This window comes from Amblyomma americanum, chromosome 2, assembly GCF_052857255.1.
Source record: "Amblyomma americanum isolate KBUSLIRL-KWMA chromosome 2, ASM5285725v1, whole genome shotgun sequence".
NCBI lineage: Eukaryota > Metazoa > Arthropoda > Arachnida > Ixodida > Ixodidae > Amblyomma > Amblyomma americanum.
The window spans coordinates 105,461,174-105,488,910 of NC_135498.1; the positions used below are offsets into that span (position 1 = coordinate 105,461,174).

The 27,737-nt window shown below is 48.9% G+C and overlaps 1 protein-coding gene across 1 annotated transcript; it reads right to left on the bottom strand.

Moving 5' to 3' along the window:
• Positions 1–960: 960 nt before the first annotated feature.
• On the bottom strand, positions 961–27,737 carry LOC144118913 (nose resistant to fluoxetine protein 6-like). The gene is made up of 15 exons (XM_077651690.1): positions 27,407–27,737; positions 25,038–25,261; positions 24,657–24,780; positions 15,489–15,576; positions 15,007–15,116; positions 14,325–14,498; positions 13,845–13,938; positions 13,596–13,688; positions 11,711–11,876; positions 9,770–9,849; positions 8,428–8,550; positions 6,712–6,832; positions 5,934–6,120; positions 2,342–2,484; positions 961–1,540 (listed from the first exon to the last, which is right to left on the bottom strand). The coding sequence occupies exons 1-15, from the start codon at positions 27,702–27,704 to the stop codon at positions 1,241–1,243; spliced, it is 2,325 nt and encodes a 774-aa protein (XP_077507816.1). The 5' UTR covers positions 27,705–27,737; the 3' UTR covers positions 961–1,240.

Here is a 27,737-nt window from a genome sequence, read left to right on the forward strand (position 1 = left end):
GTGACACGTTGAGGAGCGAAATGACCTGGCCAATACTCTGTGCGCCTACCATGATCTATGAGTCGTTTTATAGAATACGCTGCTAAGCCTTTCCTGCAATGCATCGTCATCATCATCAGCCTTACTATGCCCAATGCTGGGCAAAGGACTCTGAAATACCGATCCAATTTTCCCTGTCCTGTGCCAGCTGCGGCCACAGTATCCCTGCAAGATTCTTAATCTCATCCACCCACCTAAGTTTCTGCCGCCCTCTGCTACGCTTGACTTGCCTTAGAATCCACTACGTTACCCTTATGGACCACCAGTTATATTGCCTTCACATAAATGCCCTGCCCAGGCTCATTTATTCCTCTTGATTTCGACTAGGATGTCATTAACCCGCGTTTGTTCCCTCACCCACTCTGCCGCTTCCGGTCACTTAACGTTACACCTATCATTTTCCTTCCCATGGCTCGTTGCGTTGTCCTTAACTTAAGCGTTAGCCTCCACGTTTCTGCGCCGTAGGTGAGTACCGGTAAGATACAGCTGTTATATACTTTTCTCTTGAGAGCTATTGGTAAACTGCCATTCATGATCTGCTTATTGCTGCTCTCGACTAGGAGACAGAGTACAAATTTTTCCTTGTATTTCATTCATCGAAAGAAAAAAATGAAATGCCTCTTGTTTATAGTGGCTGTTTCCCTTAATTTGAAGAGCACGACTTTGCTGGCATCAACTAATTGCTTGATTTGTTCCCGTCGCCATGCCATTTGCTTTATGGAAAAGCGAGTTCCTGGCTGGTTTGCGCCCGCGTAGCGCTATATTCATTTCGTTGCAAATCGAGAAGAAAAACTTTATGCCAAGCTCTTTGAAGAGCCCATGGAGACCTTAACCGCCGCTCATAACAGAAAAGTTTCTCTTTAGACACAGAAGAAAAAAAAAAAGTCGAGCTCAGGTACACACTATTTATTACACGTAGCTGTTCTGATACTCTGTGCTGCTTTTTTTTTTTTACAGAAAACATGCCACTTACGTCTTTGCGACCAAAGGCGACCATTGTCTTGCTTTGTTCCACGTGTTTGCGCATCGGCTCATGCACCTCGGACATTCTGTGTTTTCTACAAGCGGAGCACAAAATATCCATTTCTTCAAATCTGGACCTATTCGTTTTTGCTCTCAGAGCCCCTGTCCTAGCGTCAGAGAGCAATGAACTGCCCCGCGAGTTATCAAATAACCGTTCTTTTTTGATTGGACTACTCGACTAAGGTGCGTCTCGGCAGCAGCCCCCGTAGTCCGGGTTGGCGATGCCAGACGAGGCTTCAGTCTGCGCCTTGTTCGGTGCGGCCGCGTCGTCGAGTAGCTCGTTTTTCCTGTTGGCGGTGAGCACAACCAGGGATGACGAGGACGACTCGTCGGCACCGCTCGCATCTGCTCGGCCGCTCGGGCGGAGGAGACGGGTGAAGCAGGAGCGCTCGATGTTCGAGAAGGGCTTCTCGCAGACCAGGTAGAAGAGCCAGCCGAACAGGTAGCTGAGCACCGTGTTGCCCAGAAATCCGCGGACCTGCAGGTGTGGGTTGTGAGAGCAGATTGGCTCATCGTTACTCCCTGAAAGCCACATCGAGGCCTTTCGTTTCTGCAGACAGACAGCTGTTTAACAAAGTTGGCTGCTGGGCTGCTTTTTGTTTTATTTTTCACCTTTACACTAGTGAAATCGATTCCAACTAAATTAAGTTGATTTACAGACCTCGCCATTTGACAAGCTCTTGACTTATTGAGATCATGGTACGTCGCGTCTATATCAACAAATATGAGCTCTCAAGCTAAAACTGAGTACTGTAGCTTGCGCAGTGCTGGGAAAAAATTATGGGGAGATTTTGCAAAGCAACCTTTACAGTGAGCTCAGGAATTTCTATAATCTCAGCCTTTAATCGGAGTCAATTTAGAGCATAGCCAACGAATGTGTGTGGAAGGCGCAGGTGCAGAAGAGTGCAGTTCGAATGCATTACATCCAGAATACTGACAGGATCTCGTCGATGATTAGTCAGCGAGAACAAAATTTGTGCCGGTACGAATCAAACGGTTCTGCGGTATGAATCGAACGGTTCTGCGGTTCTCTTGGTCCTTTCCCGCTCTTGCTGTGGGCGCGCAAAAGACAACAAATATATTGTCGATCTCGTTAAGTTTGCGCAAAAAAGTGGCAGCTAATCTCAGTTGAAACTTTCAAACATTAAATGACCAAGATACAGCACAGTCATGACGTTCGTCCTAAGCGATGACTGTAGTCTCGAAACGACTTTTTTTCAAGATAATTGAAGAGCCGCATACATCTATTAAGTTCCATCAATAGCAGTTGGGGGCTCACCAGAAACCAGTGGGCGATGTAGATTCTCTCGCGTGCCATTCCGGGCGTAGCGACTAGCACAAAGAAGTGCACGAGGTAGACAGAGAAGGTCAGCCGGCCGAGCGGCACGAACGCCTCCCACGCAAGGAATCGGTTCACCAGCCCTGCGTCAAGGAGAACAGCAGCAAAGTGTGACGCACCGAGAAGTTCTGGATAAGCCCTCTTTTTCAACGGGAATTTTTTAGCATATCAAAAGATTTCATCATAACAATCAATATATCCGCAGGCATCTCCTCGGGACGCTTGTAGTTTGTCAAAAACGCACCCCATTGGTTTTCAATGGGAGCATTAATTACTCGGTGCGAGCGCGGGACAAGCTTCAAAGGCTGTGGCTAAAGATACAGTCTTGGTCAAAAGTCTTAAGGCCAAAAGCTTTTCACTTCAGCCGCATAACAGAGCCATTACGACACTGTTAAACACCGAATGACCTTGAAATGCTAGCAGAAGGTTTCTCGTTTACAAGGGCTCGACCCCTGCAAGTATGCCGTTTTGCATCAGTGGTCTGCGCACCACCACAAATGCCGGCTTTGAATGATTAGCTACATGGAGCATTCTAGGGGCATTCATTTCGCTCCAGCTTAAAGCTGTGGCCTTAAGAATTTTGACCAAGACTGTACGTCTCGTTGAGCTTCTTTGGTTCACCAACTACGAGGATGTATAGTTATACGTTAAGTTGCTTCAATAATATTTACGATCACTCCCCGGAATGGGGCGAGTGGAGTTTGGCGCGCGTACTTAGAGAGAGCAGCAATTAATTGTTATGCTATGCGCATGACAAACACCATGCATCCGGTTTCACAGGTTGTCGCCCTTTGTTTCGTTGCAGTATGCCAAGTGCAAAATGACTCCCATTTTCGCGCCAAAATGTGCGCTTTTCTGCCCTGAGCCGAAATCCGCTTCGTAAGCTTGGAAGAAGCTTGTTTCCATGCGACGAGCCGCTATTCCCCAGCCGAAGTTGAGTGGATGCTCCATCAGTGCTCCAGGTACTCATTTACGGCGATGGCTGAGAGGGGGCTCTTGAGCTTGCGGTAAGCACGAATCCGCGGAGGTTAAACTTCATCCGTGAGGACAAGCTGCGAGCAGGGCAATTTTCTCGTTTTCCCCGCAAAAACGTCGGTGTTTGCCCGGAAGTGGCTCACACACGCTTCAGGCCTTGCGGTTGCTCCTCCTCGGTGTATTGTGCTGGGGCAGGCCTTCGCCTCGGCAGGAACGTCGGCTTGGTCATCGCCGTGGTGCCAGTAACCGTAGGCGTCAAAATATTGACATGCTATTGCTTTCGTCAGGGCTGTGAGACACGTTCTTAAAATTCTAAACATGAGCATTCTATTCTCCAGTCAAAAAGAGCTAGCATATGATATTTCCTACGTAGTACCAGCAGAACTCTTGTATTTTTATACCAGAATCTGTGCTCTGCAGGGCATGCAAGATGAATGTTTCGTTTACAAGGGCTCGACTCCTGCAAGCATGCCTTTGGGCATCAGTGGTCTGTGCACAATTTCCACCACAACAAATGCTGGTTATAACTTAAATTACGAGCTCAACGAGGTGACACATCAGGAGGCTGTTTACAAAGGCGGAGTGCTAAGGCACCGAGCGAATACACAACTGTGCTGGCCTCACGTCGCCTTACCGCCGCCGCCGCCGCCGCCGCTTGCAATACGAGTGACAGCGCCGCGCGCAACCGGCGGCAAAGACGCCGATAAGATAGATTTTTGAGAACGCTGCGTGTGTTTTATTACGTCACAACATAATCGCGTGCGCTCATTATGGTGGATTCTTTGTGCATGCCAGTGGTTTTAGTCGCGATGGAGCTGGCGGATATCGCACACGTCTTTGGTTGCAGCGTGTGAATGCAAAGCTGCTCCTGGCTATTTGCGTGCAAATATACGAAGCATAAGTTATTTTCTGTCGTGTGCCGAGGTCTGCTTCATGAACGTTGAGGCTTTTCTTTTGGCGAGCAGTGTTCTCCGGTCGAAGTTGAGTCACGGCGCGTGCCACAGCTATGCTCACGTGTGACGACATTTGAGTGGGTCCGTTCGGCTTGCGCTAAAGCATCGAACTCGCGTGGGTTTAAACTTTACGTACGCGAACTTTCGCGAGAAGATAAGGCTCCGGGCTGGGCGCTTCCTTAGCGGATTATTCGCGCTTCTGCATTCCGGTCGTTCCCCCATGCATTGTGGTAGAGCTCATCTTCGCCTCGGCAGGCTCGCCGGCCGGCTCATCGCCGCTGTACCAGCGCAAGCCTCAGATGAATTTAGATTCGACATTCGTTTTCCTATGACTGTAATATAGAATCTAAGAAGTTAGGTGATGGACATCCTATTTGTTCTGAGTGCCGGTAAAAGGAGCTAGCATAACGTTGATTTCTCACAGATTGTTCTGTGCGGTGAGGTGCATGTTGTTCCGTGTAAGCTCCCGATCCCCAATGCATATATTCACGCTTCAAAGGCCGATGCAGAAGCGCAGACGGCGAAAATGCTATTAGTGGTAACTGGCTGCTTAAACAACGAGCAGATCAAGGTGACAGACTTCGGAACTGCTTACTAAGCGCGAAGTAGTGAACGCATCGAGCGAATGCGTATCTCTGCTGGGTCGCGTCGCCTGCCGCTGTCGCTTGCTTGCAACCCGGTGCAGGTGACACGGGTATTCGCGAAAACGGGCGTAACGATGCCGATATATGTCATTTGTGGGAGTGTGGTGGTGGTGTAAGGGTGGGCGAACTTCTCTTTGGAGTTCCTCGAAAGTCGCGAAGGTTGAGCTCCATGTACGCGTAGCAAGCTGCATGACGGACATACGTGGGCCCTCACTTCAGCCATCGGCCTACAGCGACGTCCGCAGTATTAAATTTGAATAGACTGGGAACGTCGGACGGATCTTTAAAAACTTTAAAAGCATGACCTTGCCACGCATCGCAAGGCTAGACCATTCCCATCAATATCTTCATAACAGCCTCTTACAAGGTTGCACAGTTGCCTCAAAATTAAAAATTATGTCCAAGAAATCTGGACAGTGAGACCTTGCGAGTGCGTGAAAGATGTGAACTGAGCATAGTGTATCTGTCTCATGTTTATCTAAAGGGCTGCTACAGCAGAGTAAGTAGCGAAGTTTATTGCAGGGCTATATTCTCACTCGTAATCCGCAACAACCTCGAATTCAACATTATATAGTAGCATCGAAAACACTTACCAGGCCCCTTCCGATTTTCTCCAAAATCTCGCGATTAGTACGCATGTGCCCAGTGACGTAATCTGCCATTAGTATCAGCCGAACTACCGCTATACAAACTATATACTGCAATGAATGTGTGCGGGGAAATATTTCACTGCAAAAATGTCGTTGTTGTCCCTGCCGCCATTACACCAGTATTGGTTGTGCATCAAAAACAGCAAGTCAGTGAGATCGTCAGCCGGCAAAAAAATGCAATCTAACAATGTTCACTGTCATTCTATTACATCTGTTCTATGTTTCTCCGTTATATTGAGCCTCCTTGATAGGTGGCAGCCACGGCATGGTGCATGTGTTTGTTTTTTGCGGACCGTGAAGGGCCTCTGACCTGCGTGTCCCGACGCACATGCGTAGAGGACCCAGGCGACGCCCATGGCGAAGAGCGTGCGGTGCATTCCGTTGTAGAAGACGACGTCAGCGCCCGTGGGAGCGGCGCCTTTCTGCCACTTGAAAGCGCCGAACACGCCGTACAAGCAGGCTGCCACCGAGAAGGACCACAGCGCCAGCTGCGCCATCTGCATGCGTAGATAAACTTAAATCAATCCCCTGGTTGAGTGCCATTGAAAGCGAAGCGTGGTCAAGCTGAGAAGCCGCGCAGAGGATACGGTCGACTTGCCCGTGTCATCCATATGTCGTTTCAAGCGGCTCTGCTTAGATCCTTGCCTTGCTTGGGCCGTTACAGTGAGACAATATAAAGAAGGGAGCCTAAAACGAGGTTTCCTGCCGAGAAATTAGGTGATTGTCTGCACAGAAATGTTCTTAATATTTCTTCTGAAGTGCCAAAAACAGCATTTTAAAAATAGCATTCATTGTGAACCCAATCTAAACTGGCGAGCTCTTCACTGCCAGTTTTTTTTAAAGCCGGCAACGCCGATAATGGTTTGCATGTTATAGGACACAAGAAACGCAGCTGTTCTTGTTAGCCTTGTGGATAACAGTATACAAAGATGTAGTCGGATGCTTGTTATGCGAGAACGAATCCTGCTCCAGCTCTCTGGGTGTTGTAAGCTATATTCACTGTCTAGGTGCGAGATAAACTCGCAGATTTCATTATCTTCACGAACGCCAGGGTTTCCTTTGCTAAAAACTTCAGCGAGTGCACTTACCTTGCCGATACGCGCGTTCCTGAAGCGAAGAAAAGCGAATGCCGTCAGAGCTCCGACGACGTACGAGCCGACGTGAGGGTACGGCCGCTGGTGGATCAGATCCAGTGCCTGCATCATCTTGCTGCGCCACAGTGTTAATCAATCCGCATCTAATAGGGGCTACATTACAAAGAGCTACGACTGTGGCACACCAGACACAAGCTATATGACAGAGCTCATAAAATATTTGCGTAATAAATGTGGCGAACTCTTGTACGACCCATTACAGAAGTTTCGTACTGACCCGTGTCAAATGCTAGCAAGTTGCAACACGTCGCGTCGTCAAAGACTTCAGCAGCTTTCACAGCATTGAGAAAAACGATTTAATTTTATCATTCTTCAAACCTGCGGAGGAACCGAAGCGTTAGAGCACGTCCACAATAGACAATGCCATGGTGGGTGGCCCTATACCAGTCGTGACCGCGCCTATTGTTACAGATCCTTTTCCGTCTAGCACAACGAACGGTCAGCCAAGGAAAACTCCACCAAAGGACACGGTAGGTATCTCATTGTTTAAATAGTAACTTTGGTGTCTGATCAGCTGTAGTGTCCCTATGCCAACCAGTATAGTTTCGCTGAAAGGCTACAGCACACCGTTCTCGAAAAACATGCAATAGCTTCACGAACTGTGACGCTGCACATCACAGCTATTGCAGCATGCCCTTGCAGAGGACATTGCTAAAGCATTACAGAAATAGAAAGCGAAGTCTGCTAACAGAAATCAGTGCTGCTACGCAGGCGCAGCGTTATGAAACATTTGAATAAAAAAAAGCATCAATTACCCCTCGACCGCGACAGTAGCTAAAATGGCAGAGCTAAGCAACTGCATAGACTGCGTCAGAAATGACTCAAGAGTTAACGTTTACTATACGGAAGCAAAAACACGGAAGTGAACAATCAATCGGCGTCTTAACACTCTGACTCCGAAATGAATATAAACAGTCTGCTCATAAAAGAATAGCCGGCGAGGTGTAGGATGTGTACCGCATATCAGATAGCCAAGTTAAGAAGCGATACAAACTTATATATGTGCTTGAGGTGCGTGTTCTCTTGTTTGCGGTGTGTGTACTTCGCGCTGTTCGCCATTACAACGCCGTCAAGTCACCAACCAAACCGGCTTGCAAACCTCATTTAAGGTGTCACTATCATGTGTTAAGTGAAGGAGAACGAGAACACAAGACGAACATTAATGAATATATTTCTTTACATATTTTGTCTGGGTTCCCCGAAACGCAGAGGTGTGAAAACGGATGTCGCAATGGAAAGTGTAAAACGGCGCTATGACATAGACTTACGTATGTCGGTTCTGGATTTAAATTTATAAACTAGACCGACCAGGAAGATTCCGTAGATTCCTCGCGGCTGATTTTATCTCTGAGCGTCGAAAACGTTTGTAAGGAAAAAAATTGCATCGAAAAATAAAAAAAGAATTAGAGGCCTGCGTTTTTGTTGTGAATGAGCTAAGTGTATTACTACGGACAACTCATCATGGACAAGATGTCCAGCAGAACGGCAGGTGCCCGCATTTTCTTTTCCTGAAAGATGTTCATGTGATGAAGCAATGGATAGAGCATTCTCGAAACAACATCGGTAAACTTTCTTTCAGACTTGTTTTGCTAAGGCTCGCTGTCGTTCCGTAAGAAAAGAATGAGCAGCCATGGTTTGATCGACACTCACGAGACGTCTCCGCCCGAGCTGACTCTCGAAGGCCCGATCTGTGCCGTGTGCGTGAAGTAGGCGATGAAGGCGTTGCAGCCAACGCACAACGAGACCATGGCAGCAATGCCCAACCGTGTGTTTCTGGAAAACGGTCGAAAGGAACGCGTGCCGAACACGGTGAATTCCAGGACCTCGACACGCAGCCCCCGAACAGCTGACGGAGAAGCCAGCGATCATGCTCAACTTTCATCTGGCATCTATTCCTAACAGCAGGAGACATTATGTGTATCAAGATCATTGTCATGGTAGAGATAGGTTTGTCGGATGGTTCTTGATAATCACGAAGTGAACAAGGGAGGGAAAACCTCGGGGGTGCTTGCCAACGTTTCGACAAGGGAACTTGTCTTCGCCTGGGCAAAACAGTCATCACTGGCGGGGTTTAAATACGGTCATCGCTCCGAAGAGGAAGGCCCGATGAGAGGGAGGAGGGTGTGCATTGGGAATGGTGTTAGGATGGGGAGGGTGAATCTTGTCCAGACATGATGACTGCTAAAGCTGATTAACCGGTTAATCAGCTGATGACGGCTAATCAGATGATAGCTGCTAAAGCTGATTAACCGGTTAATCAGCTTTATCAGCCATCATACCTGGAGAAGATTCACACTCACACCCTCCTCCCTCTTATCGGGCCTTCGTCTTCGGAGTGATGACCCTAATTAAACCCCGCCAATGATGAATGCGTTGCCCAGGCGAAGACAAGTTCCCTTGTCAAAACGTTGGCAAGCACTCCAACGTTTTCCCTGCCTTGTTCAAGATCATTGTAAAATATACAAGGGACATATTACTAATTGTTATTCCTAATTATCACTTTTTAAGGCTGTTCCGCACGTAATAATTTTCTCGTTACTGCCACTTGGTATCTTTGAATCTTTAGACATTTTGAAAAAATGCGCTCCTTTATAATACCCTAATGGACTTTACCGTGTCGTGAGTACTAGTTTTCTGTGGTTGCAAGAAAAAACAAGAGAAAAGTGCACTGGCCTGTCAACTGGCCCACTTGGGCCACTATCACTGCCGCGTGCAAGCAGAAGCCGTTAGAAAAAATAAGTAAAAGGAAGAGAAAAAATCAATGCAGTTATGAATATCAAAGTTAGTTTTTGATCTTTCTACATGCGTAATGCTGTATTTTGAGGAAATAATTAAATTATCCGCGTTTAGAGCTTTCGTTTCAAGGTCTGGTGACGCAAGTAATATAATACGTTACAGGAACACTGACTAGTAAGGAAAAGTTAACGCAAGATGTAAATGGATACAATAGTTCAAAAAGTCTACAGGAATAGGCTAAAGCTCGGGCACTCACATCGACAGCAGTACGCACAGGATGGAGACCAGAGTGAAGATCTGCATGTCACACGCCACGTACCACAGGTGGCCCGAACACTGTGTCAAGTTGAGAAGGAAAGGCAGCACAACTGCTACTTTCGCTGAAATCAATCCACTGCGGTCCCAACGCAGAGCTCCCGTTTCGTTTTGGTCGAATGGTTTGGTTATGAGGGACGCCGTAGTGAAGGGCTCCGGAAATTTCGACCACCTAGGGTTCTTTAACGTGCACTGGCATCGCACAATACACGAGCCTCTAGAATTTCGCCTCCATCGGAATTCAACCTCCGCGGCCGGCATCGAACCCACGTCTTTCGGGCCAGCAGCCGAGCGCCATAACCACTGAGCCACCGCGGCGGATTTTTGGTCGAGGGGTATTAGCACAGCAACGGCCCATCTATGGCGGATGTGCCTATACGGTATTCATCATATACGCTTAACTGAGCGTCTGCTTTCTGCTGTTTTCGGGCGCTCGAAGGATTCACTCTGCGACTATCAAGAACTGCCCAGTACACATCCGATTCCCTCTACTTGAATTCCAGGAATCGGTAGAAGAATCATTGTCCTTAATTTAACATTTTAGCCGACATTCAAAGATTAGCAGAAGCGGCAGCAGCTTCAATAAGCCGTAGTATAGAGTGCTGAAACGCAGTAAGTTTTTTCTTTTCGTACACAGTAAGAACCTGAAGCGTGGTTCGGACGTGAAGCGGAGAGTCCAGAATGTGGCGCAATCTTGTCAGGCCCGAACTAGTCTTGCCGAATTGGCCAGGTGGTTTTTCCCAGTTGTCGGCTAAAAATTTCCCATTTTCCCCCACAAATATATATTTATTTTTTCAACATATAGTAATTTTAGAACGAATACAACCAAGATAATAATTATAAGAATAAGTGAAATAAAATAAATACAAAGCCCATTAATAATGAACATCAGGGCTGGATTGGTCTTGATCACATCATCGTCAATCACCACTTCGTTTTTATTAGTTTTTGCGTCGGGACGGGGACCAGCTCGGCTACTTCCATTTCCTTTCTAGCCTCTCCTGTATAGACCGTAGAAATTTTCGGGAATTCCTTTACAACAGCATCCGTACATAGGGGGTGTGACAAAAGAGCTGGGAGTGGTTGGAAGAAATTAATGGAAGAGTCACTGCCACTATAGCTGGGAGAAATCCAAGGACGCAGCACTCGAAGCCTGAATGAACCTCAATGGGCCAGGGCTCTGTATCCAAGGCTAGGCAGCAAATTAAAGTGAAACATCATGCGAACATTCTTCTCGCGACACTAGTCAGGCCGCTATGTTAACAGCATTTTCCCTTCATCTCTGCCCATTTCCCAGAGAAAGCACATTAAGAACACTGGTCTGTAGCGAAACAAAAATTTCCCACGTTTTCAATGGGTTATTGTGCAAATTTCCCCTTTTCCCTCAGTGACTTGATTTTCCCACAATTCGGCAACACTGGGCGGAACGACACACCGGAAACAACATGGACTCTAACCAGTTGTGTTAAGATGACGTTTCGCTTTCCAAAAAGGGGCTTTGTTCACAGGGAGGTGACTACCAAAATGGCTCCCTTGTATACGTTTGGAATAATCGAAGACCTAAAGAGCGTATATTCATCGGGTTAAAACTGCCGTCGTTTCGATTCAGTAATCAAGATTCAGTAATCGCGACCAAGGCAGCCAGAGTAGCTGGAGAAAGCGCGGCAGAGGTGCTCAAAACACGCTTTGAATGCTTAGTTTGATTATAGACATAGTCCAGTAGGCATGCGCAGCGTTCTTCCGCGCAACACTGGGCTTCGAGCTCAGCCTTAAGAGCCGTCTCAACGCCGACAAACTTAGATCTCCGTAATTGCGGTACTGCTGCGAGAAGGGACACGGTCGCTCTATCAGGTTAACAAGGACGCTGCACTGAGGCACCTACAATGCGGACATGCGTGAGCCAGTTGTTGTAGTGGAGAAGCACGGCAGGCCAGCTCTGGTAGCAGTTGGCCACCTTGCCCGGCAGCCACTGGTCGGCGGCAGGACCTCGCACCAGCGCCGGCAACAGGAACACCACGCCCAAGAGGAGTGCCACGGGAATGGTCAGCCTGTGGCCCCGTAAACGCAGCGCTTGACGCCGACGTAGGTCTTGTTGCAGTATGCCACAAGCATCATAGAGGTGCGTAAAGTGAAAAGCGTGAGCAGCCACTCCGGCGTGGTCTGTGTTTATTTCGACAAAAACAGGCAGTGTGAAGACAGATAAGAGTGAGCACCACGAAATAAAACGTTTTGATTTTGATGTCACTCGTATATGCACGGACCTTTGTCCTTCACGGCCGGCGTGTGACGCACGGTCCACCGAGTCCGGCAGCAGTACCTCGTCTCCGAGGCCTGCGGTGCTTGCACGCCGTTACGAGGTGCGATGAAAACTACCGCGTATTAACGAGCCCACGGGACCGGCGTTCAGCTCAGTGGACCGGCGTTCCTCATCACTGCATAATAATAATAATTGGTTTTGGGGGGAAAGGAAATGGCGCAGTATCTGTCTCATATATCGTTGGACACCTGAACCGCGCCGTAAGGGAAGGGATAAAGGAGGGAGTGAAAGAAGAAAGGAAGCAGAGGTGCCGTAGTGGAGGGCTCCGGAATAATTTCGACCACCTGGGGATCTTTAACGTGCACTGACATCGCACAGCACACGGGCGCCTTAGCGTTTTTCCTCCATAAAAACGCAGCCGCCGCGGTCGGGTTCGAGCCCGGGAACTCCGGATCAGTAGTCGAGCGCCCTAACCACTGAGCCACCGCGGCGGGGCAGCTCCGATCTTTCTTTTGTGCATGTTCTATTCATGTGCGCCGATTCCGAGCAGTTTGGAGGTCATACTGTATGCTGTGACTGCTTTCCCGAACCATCCGATTTTTTTTTACAGCTGTGCCTTCTGGCTGTCGATATCGTTAGGTAGCTATCAGCACTTGGCTTCACAGACGGCAGCTCGCAGTGGTAAAGGAGAAAAAGAGTAATCAGGAAAAAAATAATAAAAATGTGGCCTCTCTGAGGTGTCATGCTGGAAGGCGCTGGTTCGCCCTGTTTTCCCTGTTTCTCAGTTCGGCTCTTAGCACTGCAGTTCAAGAACGGAAGCGAAAAAAATTGGCTGGGGCTTAGCTAAGGTTAAGCCTAGATATCTCGAAGCGAAAAGGTTCGGTGACGCTTATGGTATAGCTTATGGTTATGCTTTATGATTTAGCCTATGTATATGCTTACGGTTTAACTTTGCTGCGTCATTTAGCGAGACGTTGTTCTCGTTGTTCGGGTGTCTCGGACGCTCGTTGAGCTTTCAGCCTTTCATTTTTTCGCTCCTTTTCTGCCAACTCCCGTGGTAGCATTTTTGTATCGGTAGTATCACTCTCTTCTCCTTATATGTTGAATGTGCACGCCTATTCTTTGGCAAGCTGTTATATAGTCGGCCTCCGCGATAAGCACGCGCTTGCGGCGAATGTCAAACGATGACGCATAGCGCGCGGCGGCGGCCACCTGCGCTGTGCGTGACGTCACTCGTGCTCCGACATACGCCGGCTCGCACGAAGCGCGGTGTTGACTAGCGTAGTGAAGGTTTTCGCTTCAAAATGCCCCTCGAACGAGGCCCTGTAGCCAACGCAACAGGACGGCACTTGCACCTTCTAGCAGCATTGTCAGGTGGAAGGCCGTGGGGGTGAGCCACCCAAGTGTCGGCAAGATGACGATCTTATTTTCGTTTGCATGCACACGCACCTTCCAACTGTGTATTTCCCGTCTAGGAAAGAAATATCACTAAAAAAAAGTTCGCACGCACCTGATGTAACGTCTTATTTCCGCTGTCAAGACTATTATTCTGGAACGAACGTCTTTAAGCTTCGGATACATCTGGTACACCAAAAGAAAGCCGCTGAAAAAATGAAAGTTCAGTACCACTTGTCAAGGCATATAATCGGCCAATAATATTGGCTTAAGTTATTTATTAAAATATTCTGGCGACATTGATAGCGGCCAGAGATAAGTACGTAATTGATGAAATATTTGCGACGGGTGACGTACTCCTCACCTGATGACAAAAAAGGTTTCTACACTTGGGTAAGCGTTCGCAATAATGCAGAAGAAAAACTCGTTCGTCATCTCGAAGATTCCGAGAGCTCTTCCTAAACAAAGAAGAAAAACAACAAAATGAGGAACTGGCAGTGTGCCCCGATCACAAGGCCGCGCTTGAGCTCGCACGCAGTATACAAGCAAAAATGCGGGCATAAAACTATAGGTCTTTTTTCCGTGTGAGAGCATGGCCTCCCAGCGCCAGCGAACAAGCACAGACATAACTGCACACATTTTACAGTTATGGCTCTGCTCGTTTGTGGTTAGTGTGTACAAACAAACAGTTCACGTCGCTGGCGACAAAAGGCCAAAATAATAAAGGTGACACGCTCTCCGAGCAGAATCGTTACACTAACCCGCACTTGGAGAACGTCAATATTGGCTTTGTGCTTTTGCACTGCAGTTTCGTCTTTTAAAGCGCAGAGAGATACAGACTCACCCAATATGTGCGGGTCTAGGATGTTGTAGCTGTGACCCAGGATGACCCAGAGGGCGGTGAAGAAACGCAGCCCATTCAGGCACTTAAGGCAGTCGTGCTCGGGTGGTGTCTTCTTCAGCAGGGATTCCGTGTTGTTCACGGCAGAGAACGCTATCAGCATGTCTGTCCAGCGCACTGCACATCGTGGGAGCCACTATATTAAAAACCAACGCTGACACCTGATTCTCTAGGAAGCGCGTACGATTAGAACCATTTAAGGAACCCTCACTTGCTTTCAGTTATATTTTTTAGAATAACTACTTGAAGCAAAGCTTTTCCCGGTTTCGGCAAAAGTCTTTAACGAAAGTAGCTAAGCTGTACTAATGGATTACTGCATACGGTAAACAAGGACGACCTAGCGGCGTCCCCTAAGCCTACACGACGGGACATGCGCGTTATGCTTTGCGCTTGCGGTTATTTTCAGCAAAACGAAAGAAACAGGGCGATTCTGTGGCTTTATGTTCTCTGTTCGGTAGAGTGATCCACGCATGGCCTCCGGCACATACGTTCCACGCAACTGTTCAGGCTTTACCACACCTGAGAATCCTGAAGCTTAGCCTGCCGGGCATTTGTGCACAGTCACTGCTTAGCGTATGTTCCGCCTTACGCTTACGCTTGCACCTCGCTATGGCTTGCTCCTTACCTGTTTCCCGGCCCTTTGGCAGCAGTAGTGGCTCTTCTTTATTCAGCCTTGACAACACGTCGACTGCCGTTCCCAGAAGCACCAGAAATGCTAGAAAGGAGTATATAACTCTGAAAGAAAGAAGAGCAGAAAGACGAATTGACACGTCTTTTATATTGCAGACCTTATGCAATACGTATTATACAAACGCGCAGAAGCGACCTTTTCTAAGCCCTCTCCCCCAGTCTTCCCTAGTTTTATTTATAGAATGGCAGTGCAACCCTCATGCCACCTTGCAACCCTCTAACTTTCTGCCGTAATTCCACTCCCAACGTTTTCTCCTCCCTTAGCCCCAATTTCTCCCCAAGCCTCGCGCAGTGGGAAAGAAAAGGTAGAAGCAGACACTGTGTTTAAACTGCTTATTTATTTCGAAGCATTACTTATTGAGTATACATGCGAAACTGAGGGCGCGAGGGCTGACGCAGATGAGTGAGTATACCTACATGAAAGCAATCTGAGTGCCGCTCAGCTCGTTTCTGTCGTCAGTTCGGCAGCTTGCCACTGCTGAAGTCAAGCTGACAAGCTGAGTAACTGCACAAGAAGACACGGCGATAAAAAGAAGCAGTCAAGGGGCGATTTTGAAGAGTACGAATGACAGAATTCAAGTATCGCACGAGCATCGACCGGCCGGCTAATCAGCGCGTTATCACGGTGCGGAGCGGCGAAATCGACCAGAATAAGCCCATGCGCCCTGAATTCTTCACCCGAGTGTCGTCTGCTGGGCTCTTCCAACATGTGCGACACAACCCCTGCCGGTGTGTGGTCCATCGCTGGAGAGCGGTGACAACTTTATCATGTGAGCGTGAACTAGAAGTTATCAGCAGCTGTGCGACCTGATGGCACGAATGTAGCAAGCTTTGATCTTTCCGTAAAATGCATTGCACACGCGCCAAAAATGACAACGCCCTTTTTATTGTGTGTATATGGCCTTTCCCTGGCTTGCTGAATCGAACCAAGTTGTGTACTCGCTATCTCTGCTGTGCCATGAAGCGCGTTACCGAATTAACCATCGCAGGGGTTGTGTCGCACGTGTTGGAAGAGCCCAGCAGACGACAGTCGTGGAGCGGGGAATCGTCGATATCACCGCTCCGCGCGTTGATAAGGCGCTGACTAGCCGGCCGGTCGACGCTCGCGCGATACTTTTAAAAGAGTGGCCGACTGTGCACGAAATATGCCGACCATAATTTTCCCCATACCCATCACTGCGTAAAATGCAAAATATATTTAATGGCACGAGAATTCTTTAAAAAAATGAAGTGCTATTCAAATGCATAAGAGTTCACAAAAGCTATGCTGTGAATGCTCGTCTGAAGGGCGCCGTTTTTTTTTTCATTCCTCAACAGTCCAAACGCACAAAAAACAACATGAAGACACGTTGCTTGCTTAAACGGCGATGAATTTTTGCATATACGTCTATGCTTAGAACGGTGTATTCTGGAGCATTGTCAGCATGTAGGGCAGATCGATGCTACAGGTCTGCTTTTCATCAATGCGCTTTCTTTGCAGAGTGCTAGACTGTAATTCACAAAAATTTAGAAGGCGCTTAATTACATTGCGTGTTGAGAATGCGATAGCATTAAAGACTGAAGTCCGCTCGGCTTGCTTGTCTTCCTCCGTCATTGCTGCTCGTTGCATATGCTGAGCCTGCGCAGCTGCCGATACTCCATCTTCAGCGGCATATACTTCCGTGATCGTCTTCTCCGCTTGTGGAGATATTGCACAGTGGCAGGCACACGCGGCATTGACTCTGACTCAATTGCAACCTGATAAGCAAAGCTCTCGGACAAGACTGTACTCAACCGAGCACAGCTGCAAACTGCCGCCGAGCCCTCCATCGCACTCGGCCACGTCACATCGCTAGCGCGCATTCCAGCTTCCAGCGCACCCGCAAACTCGGACATGTCAAGTGTTATCACGACGTCACGCACATCGGCGACCAATCTGCACTCAGCCATGTCAACTGCCATTTGCAAGAGCACCTGCCAACTCGGCCATATCAAATTGTCTCATGACGTCACAATGTGACATATCTACAATGAATGTGACAAATTTTGCTCACTTGCGTATTCAGAAGCGGAATGGAATTATAACTGGAATAGATTGGCGAGTGCAAGCAGCATGCTATCGCATTTTCTCCGCATCAGTTCAGTGGCTAGAACTTAATTTTTTTATGACTAAGCATGCCATCCATATTTTTTCCCTGACGAGGCTTCATGCAATCGCATTATTAAGGAACCAGTTATGCAGGCTAACCTAGCTCACAGCGAAGTGCATTATATACGCAAGGACCGTTCCCGTCGCAAATAAACACTATCATGACTGCAGAATACTAGCTCGCAATCAAGGTGCGAGTTATCGTTTGACCGTACGAAACTCTCATGCGACTTGCATATAAATGTGGCAGGACATATTGTCAACTTGACCCTGCATGCCGCATTTGCATTCTCGTGGCACCGGTGTAAACAAATGCCGTGAACTCTTTCCTTACCGCGGGAAAACAAGCGATGTGAGGGTGGTGTGCGTAAAGTTTTTAATGCGAAAGCGTTTCTTGCCTCATGAGTGGCGTGGACAGGATGTGTCACCACGGGCTGTGGACAGGAGATGGGGTTAGTGCGTGCCCTCATCCAGTTAGAGTCTAATTATGGTTTGTGCCGATTAATTATGATTAAATGGAAAGCTAAATAACCGAATAACAAAAAAAAGAATTAAATAATAGGTAAAATAATTTCGATGATTACTCCAAGTAATCCTCGAAATTGATGAACTACTAGTAACTCCTACAGAATTGTACGAAAAATAAACAATAGTAATGAAATCAGCTAATGACTTAATACTTTATAACTAATTAATTTATTTGATATTAACTGCTAAATTAAATAATTAGTATACGTGAATAATTACATTACTAAGTATATGAGGAGGCAACGGAACTTGGAATGCTTTTGCATTTCTTCACGTAAGGAGACTTCAGTGCACCTTTAATATTTTTTTTCTGACCTGAAAGTTGAGTACGAAATGCTCTATAACATTGTATACTCATTTTTATATAGTAATTCAATAAACGTATATATTGTCACGTAGTGGTGACGGCAGTCGAAGCAGCGATGAAGACGGACGAAAGGGTCTTCTAAAAGAACTGTTTATTGGGCTGACTTGCACCCAAAATGGACTGAATCACTCGGCGGCGGCGAAGCGACAAGCGTGCTCGGCGGTCGTCGAACAGAATGCCCGCCGCTGTCGGCCGTGCTCAATTTAAAGCTGATAGCGAACATTCGAGATAAAGGACGCAAAGTTACTAGAACATTCCGGAACAACGTAGAATCAGCTTTGCCTGGCTGCGATCAATCGAGATAAATCTAGTCGCGTCTTGCGTCGCAAACAAAGCGATAAGGTGGTGTCGCGGCAGATTTGAAAAACGAACAAACACTGGAAATATTCGCGGCATTACTCCCCTCTCAAAGAAGCATCGACCCGATGCATTAAAACAAATAATGCGACTAGTAAGGGAAAAAAACGGATCTTGCGAAAATAGAGCATGGAAATGCAGCGGCCTTTAGCGCGCATAATACGGCTTCAGACGGACTACATGGACAACTTCTGGTCGTACGCGGCGTCGCTGGGATGCAGTCATTGCGTCAGGGATGACTTCATAATCTAGTTCACCCAGCCGACGAAGAACCTTGTACGGACCGAAATAGCGGCGCAAAAGCTTTTCACTCAATCCACGGCGGCGAATGGGTGTCCACACCCAGACTTGGTCTCCTGGCTTGTATTCCGCGTTGCGTCTTCGTAGGTTGTAGCGTCCGGCGTCGGACCGCTGCTGATCTTTGATCCGTAATCGGGCAAGCCTTCGAGCTGCTTCTGCGCGTTGAAGGTAGGCGGCAACGTCGACGTTCTCTTCTTCTGTAACGTTGGGAAGCATGGCGTCTAGCGTGGTCGTGGCATCCCTGCCATGGACGAGCCTAAAAGGCGTCATCTGGGTGTTCTCCTGCACTGCGGTGTTGTAGGCGAAGACGACGTAAGGCAGGATGACATCCCAGGTTTTATGTTCGGCATCGACATACATAGCGAGCATATCGGCGATGGTTTTGTTCAGGCGCTCGGTCAGTCCGTTGGTCTGCGGATGGTGTGCAGTTGTCCTCCGGTGGCTGGTTTGGCTGTAGCGCAGGATGGCTTGCGTGAGTTCCGCCGTAAATGCTGTTCCTCTGTCCGTGATGAGCACATCGGGGGCGCCGTGTCGAAGAAGAATGCACTCCACGAAAAATTTGGCCACTTCTGCTGCTGTTCCGTTCGGTAGGGCTTTTGCCTCGGCGTAGCTGGTCAGGTAGTCGGTCGCTATGATGATCCACTTATTTCCAGATGTTGACGTTGGAAAAGGGCCAAGCAAGTCCATGCCAATCTGCTGAAAGGGTCTTGAGGGAGGTTCAATGGGGTTCAGAAATCCTGCTGGTCGTGTGGGAGGAGTCTTTCGTCGCTGACAATCTCGGCATGTTTTCACATAGTGTGCGACATCGGCAGACAGTCGGGGCCAGTAATACTTGTCTTGAATGCGGCGGAGGGTGCGAGTAAACCCGAGATGTCCAGCTGTCGGCTCGTCGTGTGAAGCCTGTAGAACTTCTTCGCGGAGACAAGTAGGTACAACAAGGAGGTAGGCTGTTTTGTTCGCTGTAAAGTTCTTCTTCACAAGGACCTCATTCTGCACACAGAAAGAAGACAGTCCTCGCTTGAATGAAGCGGGGGGTGAAGAAACCTTGCCTTCCAGGTACTCGATGAGGCCTTTTAGGTTGGGGTCCGAGCGTTGCTGCTGAGCAAAAGAGCTTGCGCTGATGGGTCCCAGGAAGGCGTCCTCATCGTCGTCCAGCGGCGGTGCATCTACAGGGGCTCGTGAGAGGCAATCGGCGTCAGTGTGCTTGCGTCCGGACTTGTAAACGACGGTGACGTCAAACTCCTGGAGACGCAGACTCCATCGAGCGAGTCGGCCAGAGGGATCCTTCAAATTGGCAAGCCAGCAGAGCGCGTGGTGGTCGCTGACCACCTTGAACGGCCGTCCGTAGAGGTAGGGGCGGAATTTCGATGTAGCCCAAATGATGGCAAGGCACTCCTTCTCAGTGGTCGAATAGTTAGCCTCGGCCTTGGAAAGGGAACGGCTAGCGTATGCGATGACCTTCTCCAGCCCGTCACTTTTTTGAACGAGAACGGCGCCTAGTCCCACGCTGCTTGCGTCGGTATGAACTTCAGTATCGGCGTTTTCATCAAAATGCGCGAGGATCGGTGGGGACTGTAAACGACGCAGAAGTATTTTGAAGGCTGCTGCTTGCGGCGCTTCCCATTTAAACGGCACGTCTGCCTTCGTCAGTTGGGTCAGGGGCTCGGCGATGCGCGAAAAGTTTTTCACAAATCGCCGGTAATATGCGCATAGTCCGAGAAATCTGCCCACTGCTTTCTTATCGGCCGGCGGTTGAAACTGTTCAATAGCAGCTGTTTTCTGCGAGTCTGGGCGTACTCCTTCCTTGCTAACGATGTGGCCTAGAAACAGCAGCTCTTCGTACGCAAAGTGACATTTCTCTGCTTTCAAGGTTAGGCCAGACGACTTGATTGCGTCTAGTACTGTTCGAAGTCTTTTGAGGTGCTCTTCAAAGTTCGAGGCGAAGACAACGACGTCATCTAAATATACCAGACAAATTTTCCACTTCAGGCCTGCCAGCACTGTATCCATTACTCGCTGAAACGTCGCTGGTGCGGAACAGAGACCAAATGGCATCACCTTGAACTCAAACAGCCCATCCGGAGTTATGAATGCTGTCTTCTCGCGATCTCTTTCGTCGACCTCAATTTGCCAGTAGCCGCTCTTGAGGTCCATCGATGAGAAATATTTGGCGTTGCAGAGGCGGTCCAGTGTGTCGTCGATGCGGGGGAGGGGGTAGACGTCCTTCTTTGTTATGTTGTTCAAGCGGCGGTAATCCACGCAGAATCGAAGTGCGCCGTCTTTCTTTCTCACTAGAACAACCGGTGCCGCCCATGGGCTGTTTGAAGGCTGGATGACTTCGTCGCGAAGCATTTCTTCGACTTGGTCCCGGATGGCTTGTCGTTCTCGCGGAGACACACGGTAGGGGCTTTGACGGAGAGGTCGGACGTGTTGATCCGTTATAATGCGATGCTTGGCAATTGGTGTCTGTCGCACCTTCGGCGATGTCGAAAAGCACTCACTGTAGTTTTGAAGCAGATTGCGGATCTGGTCTTGTCTGTTCCGGTGCAGGGCTGGGTTGATGTCTAAAGTGGGCGAGTTCTCTTGGTCAGGCGGATCTTCTGCGGAGGGGTCGGAGAGGGCGAAGGAATCTCGTACGTCAGATATTTCGTCGTAGAAAGCAATCGTCGTTCCTCTGTTAATATGCCGGTATTCTTCGCTGAAGTTAGTCAGCAGTACTTCGGCCTGGCCATTGCGGAAATGTGCGATGCCTCTTGCGATGCTGATTCCTCGGTCTAGTAGCAACTGGATGTTCCCCTCGATGATGGTTTGAGTGTTTATGGCTTTCGTGGCGCCTACGGTCACGATAACGCTTGAACGGGGTGGGACGCTCACTTCTTCCTCCAGGACACTTAGGGCAACGTGATTTTCCCGAGTTTTCATCGAAGCGATGGCTTCGTATGTCGAAAGCGTGATCAGCTTGGATCGCAGGTCGATGATCGCCTGATGCTCATTAAGGAAATCCATACCCAAGATCACTTCGCGGGTGCATTGCGGTAGCACAACAAAGGTCGCAGGATAGGTATGTCCTTTGACAGTCACTCGCGCTGTGCATCGTCCTGATGGCGTAATGAGGTGGCCCCCAGCGGTGCGAATTTGTGGGCCGTCCCAAGCCGTTGTGACTTTTCTGAGCTGCGCAGCGAATGTTCCATTCATCACCGAGTAATCGGCTCCTGTGTCGACTAGAGCGGTAACTTTCCGGCCGTCGATAGTCACTTCTAGGTCGGAGGTCCTGGCTCTTGCATTGCATGTCGCTCTCGGCGTCGGGTCACGGCTTCGTCGCGTATGCGAGTCACGGGTTGGGCGTGTGGTCGAAGCTCCTCTGGGTGGCGGCGTCGATTTCAAGGTAGCTTGCGTCGTGGTCGAGGTTCTCATTGTGTGCGGCGTCGGTGCAGCGAGTGTCGGTTCTTCATGCGGCGTCGCGGGTGCAGCGTCTTCAAGGGGCGTGGTCGGTGGAGGATCTTCGGCGTTTAGCTCGTGAGCAACCTCACCTCCAGAGGTTGCTGCCTTTAGTTTCCCCTACGGGGGCTGGGCGACCTTCCTCGTACCGCGGCTGCGTAGCTGCGGCGTGGCGACGCAAAGCGCGAGGTTGACGGCGATGGTGAGCGCGAAAAGCGGTTCGGCGTGTACTCTTCTCGACGCCGGTACTCGTCGATTTCGTGCGGACGTTGTCCGAAGCGTGGTCGTGGGGCGTTAACGGCAAATCCTCGAAGACCGATACGTCGGTACGGGCAGTGACGAAGAATATGGCCGGCCTCACCGCAATGGAAGCACAACGGCCGGTTGTCGGAAGTCCTCCAGGCGTCGCATTTCCTGGGGCTTGAGCGTCGGTCATAGGCTGGGCGGGCGGGGGCTGGGAGGCGGCGTTGTGGAACGATTGGCTCATCTCGGGGAGGACGTGGGGGTTGTCGCTGGGGCTGAGCAGTACTTACTGCAGCGGCGTAGGTCATGGCCTGGGGTTCTGTGGCCGTCGGGGTGCCAAGTGCCTGTTGCACTTCTTCCCGTACCACATCCATCAGAGTCGCTGCTTGTGGCTGTGGGGAAGATGGCAGTAATCGGCGTAGCTCCTCTCGGACGATTTCGCGGATAACTTCCCGCAAGCTGTCGCTGGTGGTGGCCGGCGTGTCCGAACGGATTGCACAGGCAGAGGAAGGGCGATTGTACTGCCGAGCTCGAACGTCGAGGGTCTTCTCAATCGTGCAGGCTTCTTGCATAAACTCCTCGACTGTTTTTGTCGGCTGGCGGACGAGGCTTGCAAAGAGTTGTTCTTTTACGCCACGCATTAAAAACTGAACTTTCTTTTCCTCGGTCATCCCGGGATCGGCGCGGCGAAATAGGCGCTTCATCTCCTCGACGTAACTGCGGACGGGCTCATTCGGAAGCTGGATCCTGGACTCGAGGAGTCGTTCAGCTCTTTCTTTCCTCACGACACTGGTGAATACCTTCAATAGTTCTCTCTTGAATAGCTCCCATGTCGTAAGGGACGACTCGTAGTTTTCGTACCACGTGCGTGCGGAGCCATCCAATGAGAAAAAAACGTGTCCAATCTTTGCCGCATCATCCCACTTGTTGAATGACGCCACGCGCTCAAATTGGTCCAACCATTCTTCAGGGTCTTCGCCTAGGGATCCATTGAAAGTTGGCGGCACCCGCGGCTGCTGCAGTATGATCGGTGTCGACATCTTTGGCGAGGTTGCAGTGCTGGTAGCAGCGTCTTTTCGCTGTCTGGTGCGGTCCGGCAGTTTCCCGAACTCAGGCTCCTCTCCCTGGAGACGTCGGCTGGCTCGCTGAGCTGCTGGTTCGTCCTCGGGTGTGAAGCGCTCAGGGCTGGGTTCACGACTTGAAGGGGGCGTCCGGAACATGGAAGTTACCCAGCACCTCCACCAGATGTCACGTAGTGGTGACGGCAGTCGAAGCAGCGATGAAGACGGACGAAAGGGTCTTCTAAAAGAACTGTTTATTGGGCTGACTTGCACCTAAAATGGACTGAATCACTCGACGGCGGCGAAGCGACAAGCGTGCTCGGCGGTCGTCGAACAGAATGCCCGCCGCTGTCGGCCGTGCTCAATTTAAAGCTGATAGCGAACATTCGAGATAAAGGGCGCAAAGTTACTAGAACATTCTGGAACAACGTAGAATCAGCTTTGCCTGGCTGCGATCAATCGAGATAAATCTAGTCGCGTCTTGCGTCGCAAACAAAGCGATAAGGTGGTGTCGCGGCAGATTTGAAAAAACGAACAAACACTGGAAATATTCGCGGCAATATATATGTAGATTTTTATTTCCCCTTTTTCCGACTAGATATGTTTAATATTATTGTCACTTTTTGTGCGAGTCTCTCAAATTTTGCCAAAGATTTTTTCTTTCGTAAGCAACATACCTATATTCCATTTATTTATTTGAATCATTAGAAGACAATTCTATTATCTGCACTATTAGAGCAGTAATACAGAAAACACCTTAAAATAACTAATGAAAAAAATAGGTGCATTGAAGTCTCCTTACGTGCGGGAATGCGAAAGCATTTCGAGTTCCGTTGCCTCCTCTGTTACTTAGTATTGTAATTAAGTGTCGATGGTAATGACTTAGTCTGACATCAAACTCACTAATTAAATCAATTTTCGCATTGTTAATTAATATCTTATAATTAAAAATATCCCCTCATTTGGCTGACGAAAAAACCGATTCCGAAGCTGAAGTACAGATTTGCAACAACTGAATGGCGTTACTTGTCCAGAAGCGGCCCGGATTGCTCGATAATAGGGCATTTTGCGCCACCGTTCACATTGAACGATTTGAATGGGCACGGTAAGGAAAGAGTTAATAGGTTCCTGCAAACACCCAAGAAAGTAAGACACCGGATTACGCGATCCCAGGATGGCCTCCACTTCTCCCTGCGAGCAGGCGGAAGGAACGCAGATCCCGAAGCGGAGGCCGCGTATCCTGCCCTTCTTGATGGCCTTGCGCACGGTGGTCAGGTTGAACCGCTTCTGCAAAGGCCGCAACGCGGGAAACTTTCTAGAGGAGCTCCATTCCGTTTACCGCCTTTCTGGAAGCACTTTACACTCTGCGCTGGTTCGAAATATACGAAATTACAATTGAGGAGAGCCTTTTTGATACGCCGATAATGTTGACAGAATCAAAAACGTGAGTTTGAACAAACTGAAAGTTAAGCGAGCACGAAAGAACAAGAGCCCACTTATATAGCCTCGCGTACTTCACGTGAAGAAGTGCATTTTGCTCTCACCTTGACGACAGAGTACCGCGTGAGCTGGGCGATGAGCCTGTCCATGGCTCGGGTTTGCTTGGGTCTGAAGAACACGCTACAGTACTGGCCTCGCGAGGAGACCGAAGGCGCTTCGGCACCACCGGGGTTTTCGAGTCTCGTCGCTAGGCACTCGTCGTAGGCGCCCAGGTCACCGGTGGTGCCTTCCAGAATGCCCGACGGGAACTTGCCCGTGGCGTCGAGAACTGTGCACGCGAGGACATCTCAAAAGCACGTAGGGAACAAGGGCTTAGATTCGGTGCTGCGATCACAACAAAGCGGCTACAAGCAAAGACAAAACTAAACAAATTGTCACGTGGTTGCATAAAGGATAAATTTGTTCTGAGCTGCAGTCCTCGACAGCGAAGCAGTGTGCGCTGTGATACATCTGTTGTGACTTCATGCCCCAAGTCCGGGGCAGGATTGTTGTAAACAAACCGAGAAAGCCATTGGTCGACAATGGGGAACTCCGAAACGCGGATTTGGATCCATTTGAAAGTCCTGACTGGAAGTTTTACTTGGAATTACTTGACACAATAAAAAAAAATCTAATTTGAACTCAAAAATATAGTTCGATAACGTAATGTATTTTTAAGAAATGGAGCAGCCTGTGTACGCTGGGAAATGTGATAGTATATTGACTGAGAGGTAGGGGGAGGCTAGTTGTGGAATTGAGTAGCCCCTTGTCTCGGTGTCCCAAACCTAACTACTGAGAACGAAATAAAAGAAAAGAAGGAAGGTAGTAAAGAAACAAACAAAAGAAAGGAAGGAAGGAAAGGAAGGAAGGAAGCGAGGGAGGGAGGGAGGGAGGAAGGAAGGAAGGAAGGGAGGGAGGAAGGAAGGAAGGAAGGAAGGAAGGAAGGGAGGGAGGGAGGAAGGAAGGAAGGAACGAATGAAGGAAGGAAGGAAGGAAGGAAGGAAGGAAGGAAGGAAGGAAGGAAGGAAGGAAGGAAGGAAGGAAGGAAGGAAGGAAGGAAGGAAGGAAGGAAGGAAGGAAGGAAGGAAGGAACTTGCAGTCTAAATTCCCCAACTTGAACCTTCGAAAACAGAATCAGAGCCAGTTGGTAGTTGGTCACTCTTTTTTGGCTGTGTGGTTCCAGTTGTGCTTTTGGAAGCTACCAATGACTTTTTTTATTGGGAATTTTGTTTCAGATGTTGTAAGAGATCGGAACACCTAACTTATTTAACACGCCACAGTGCCTCGCTTGTTATAGTAATTAACCCGATAGATCACACCGCGAAGTACGAACGTCCATGCAGTAGCATGCAAGGAGTCCATTCACTCGCTCTTTCAGTTCCTACGGCCGGGAAAGTTTTCTTATGTTGCGAATGAGCTCATTAGACAGTATATTCGTTCGAGAGGTTTATGAGATGATTGTCCGGATTCTAATTGCAGCCTCCAAAATTAAAAGCGGACTTAAGTCTAATTGAGCTTATATCCTCATTGCAGTTGAAGACCGCAAATTAAGAATCAATGCTCAATTCCCTATCGACCTAGAAGAACGCAGCTGAAATCCCCTTGTCTTCTGAAGAAACAACTAGATTCACACTCTGGAAGTGAGCTGTGAAATTAGAACCTGTATATACAACTGGGCATATCAAGTGTGAAAACAGCTTTGTAGAATAGATCCGTATACGGTGCTATTCGGCATATCAATTTATATCTAGTATACGGTATATCAAGTTATAACTTGATGATCCCAACGGCAAATAAAATTGAAAACCTCGAAAACAACTGGGTTGTCGATTTGGAATTTAAATTTTCATTCCGAACCTGCTGGCTCGGATTGGATACCTAATTGCACAAAATAACTTCTTGGTTTAGGGGTACTCTATGTTAGTTGCCCAGACGCCCGTGCAAACAATACTGCCCACTTATGGCAGGTGTAAAAGCGTGAATCATGCGATGTCATATTCCAGCGCACACTTTACGGCAGAAAGGATTGTTACGAAGAAAAGTGACTTCAAAAGCTCCTTCGTTCGCAGCATTGGCAACCTCCTGGTTCGTAAAAATAACGCCGAGGGTCTGAAGCAGTGCTGAGCAGAGAGTCTGCAGTGAGACTGACAGCAGAGAAAGGGGGGGGGGGAAGAGAGGGAGAGGAACAAACAACCGAAGGCATCGTTACCGAACGGGAAACGAGTGCTGGTCTAAAATAGCGCTGAGAACAAACATACGTAGAAAACGATCTCCCTTCTTTCAGGGGGAAAGAACGAGTTGGCTTGACTGCTGAACTTTCTGTTCTGGATTGTAAACTTAGTCTTAGCCATATACTGTGCACTCGCGGCATCTTTGCGCGAGGCCAATTCTCGTATAGCAAAACAGGGAGCACACAGCTCGTTTTCATGCTCACATCTCCAAGCAGCCATGTCCATCCTGAGCACTCTCCTAGAGAAGTCCATGAGGGCCCCGGTGCACGTCGCAGACACGTTGGCGTGCGCGAAAGACCTCTGCAGCACGGGAACCACGCTGGCCACCAGACCTCGCAGCAGAGACGAGGTTGCCCTGCCTTCCGGGAGACCAGTCTTGCCACCGCCTCCAACTCCATCTCCGTCGTCCACAGCTAACAGCCCTTGTGAGACAACCGCGAGATGCCCAAGCACGCCGCACACGATCGCGACGCCGCAGGCTGCCACGTGCTTGGCGCGCATGGCGCGGCTGTCGTGTCCTGTGCTTGCACGCGC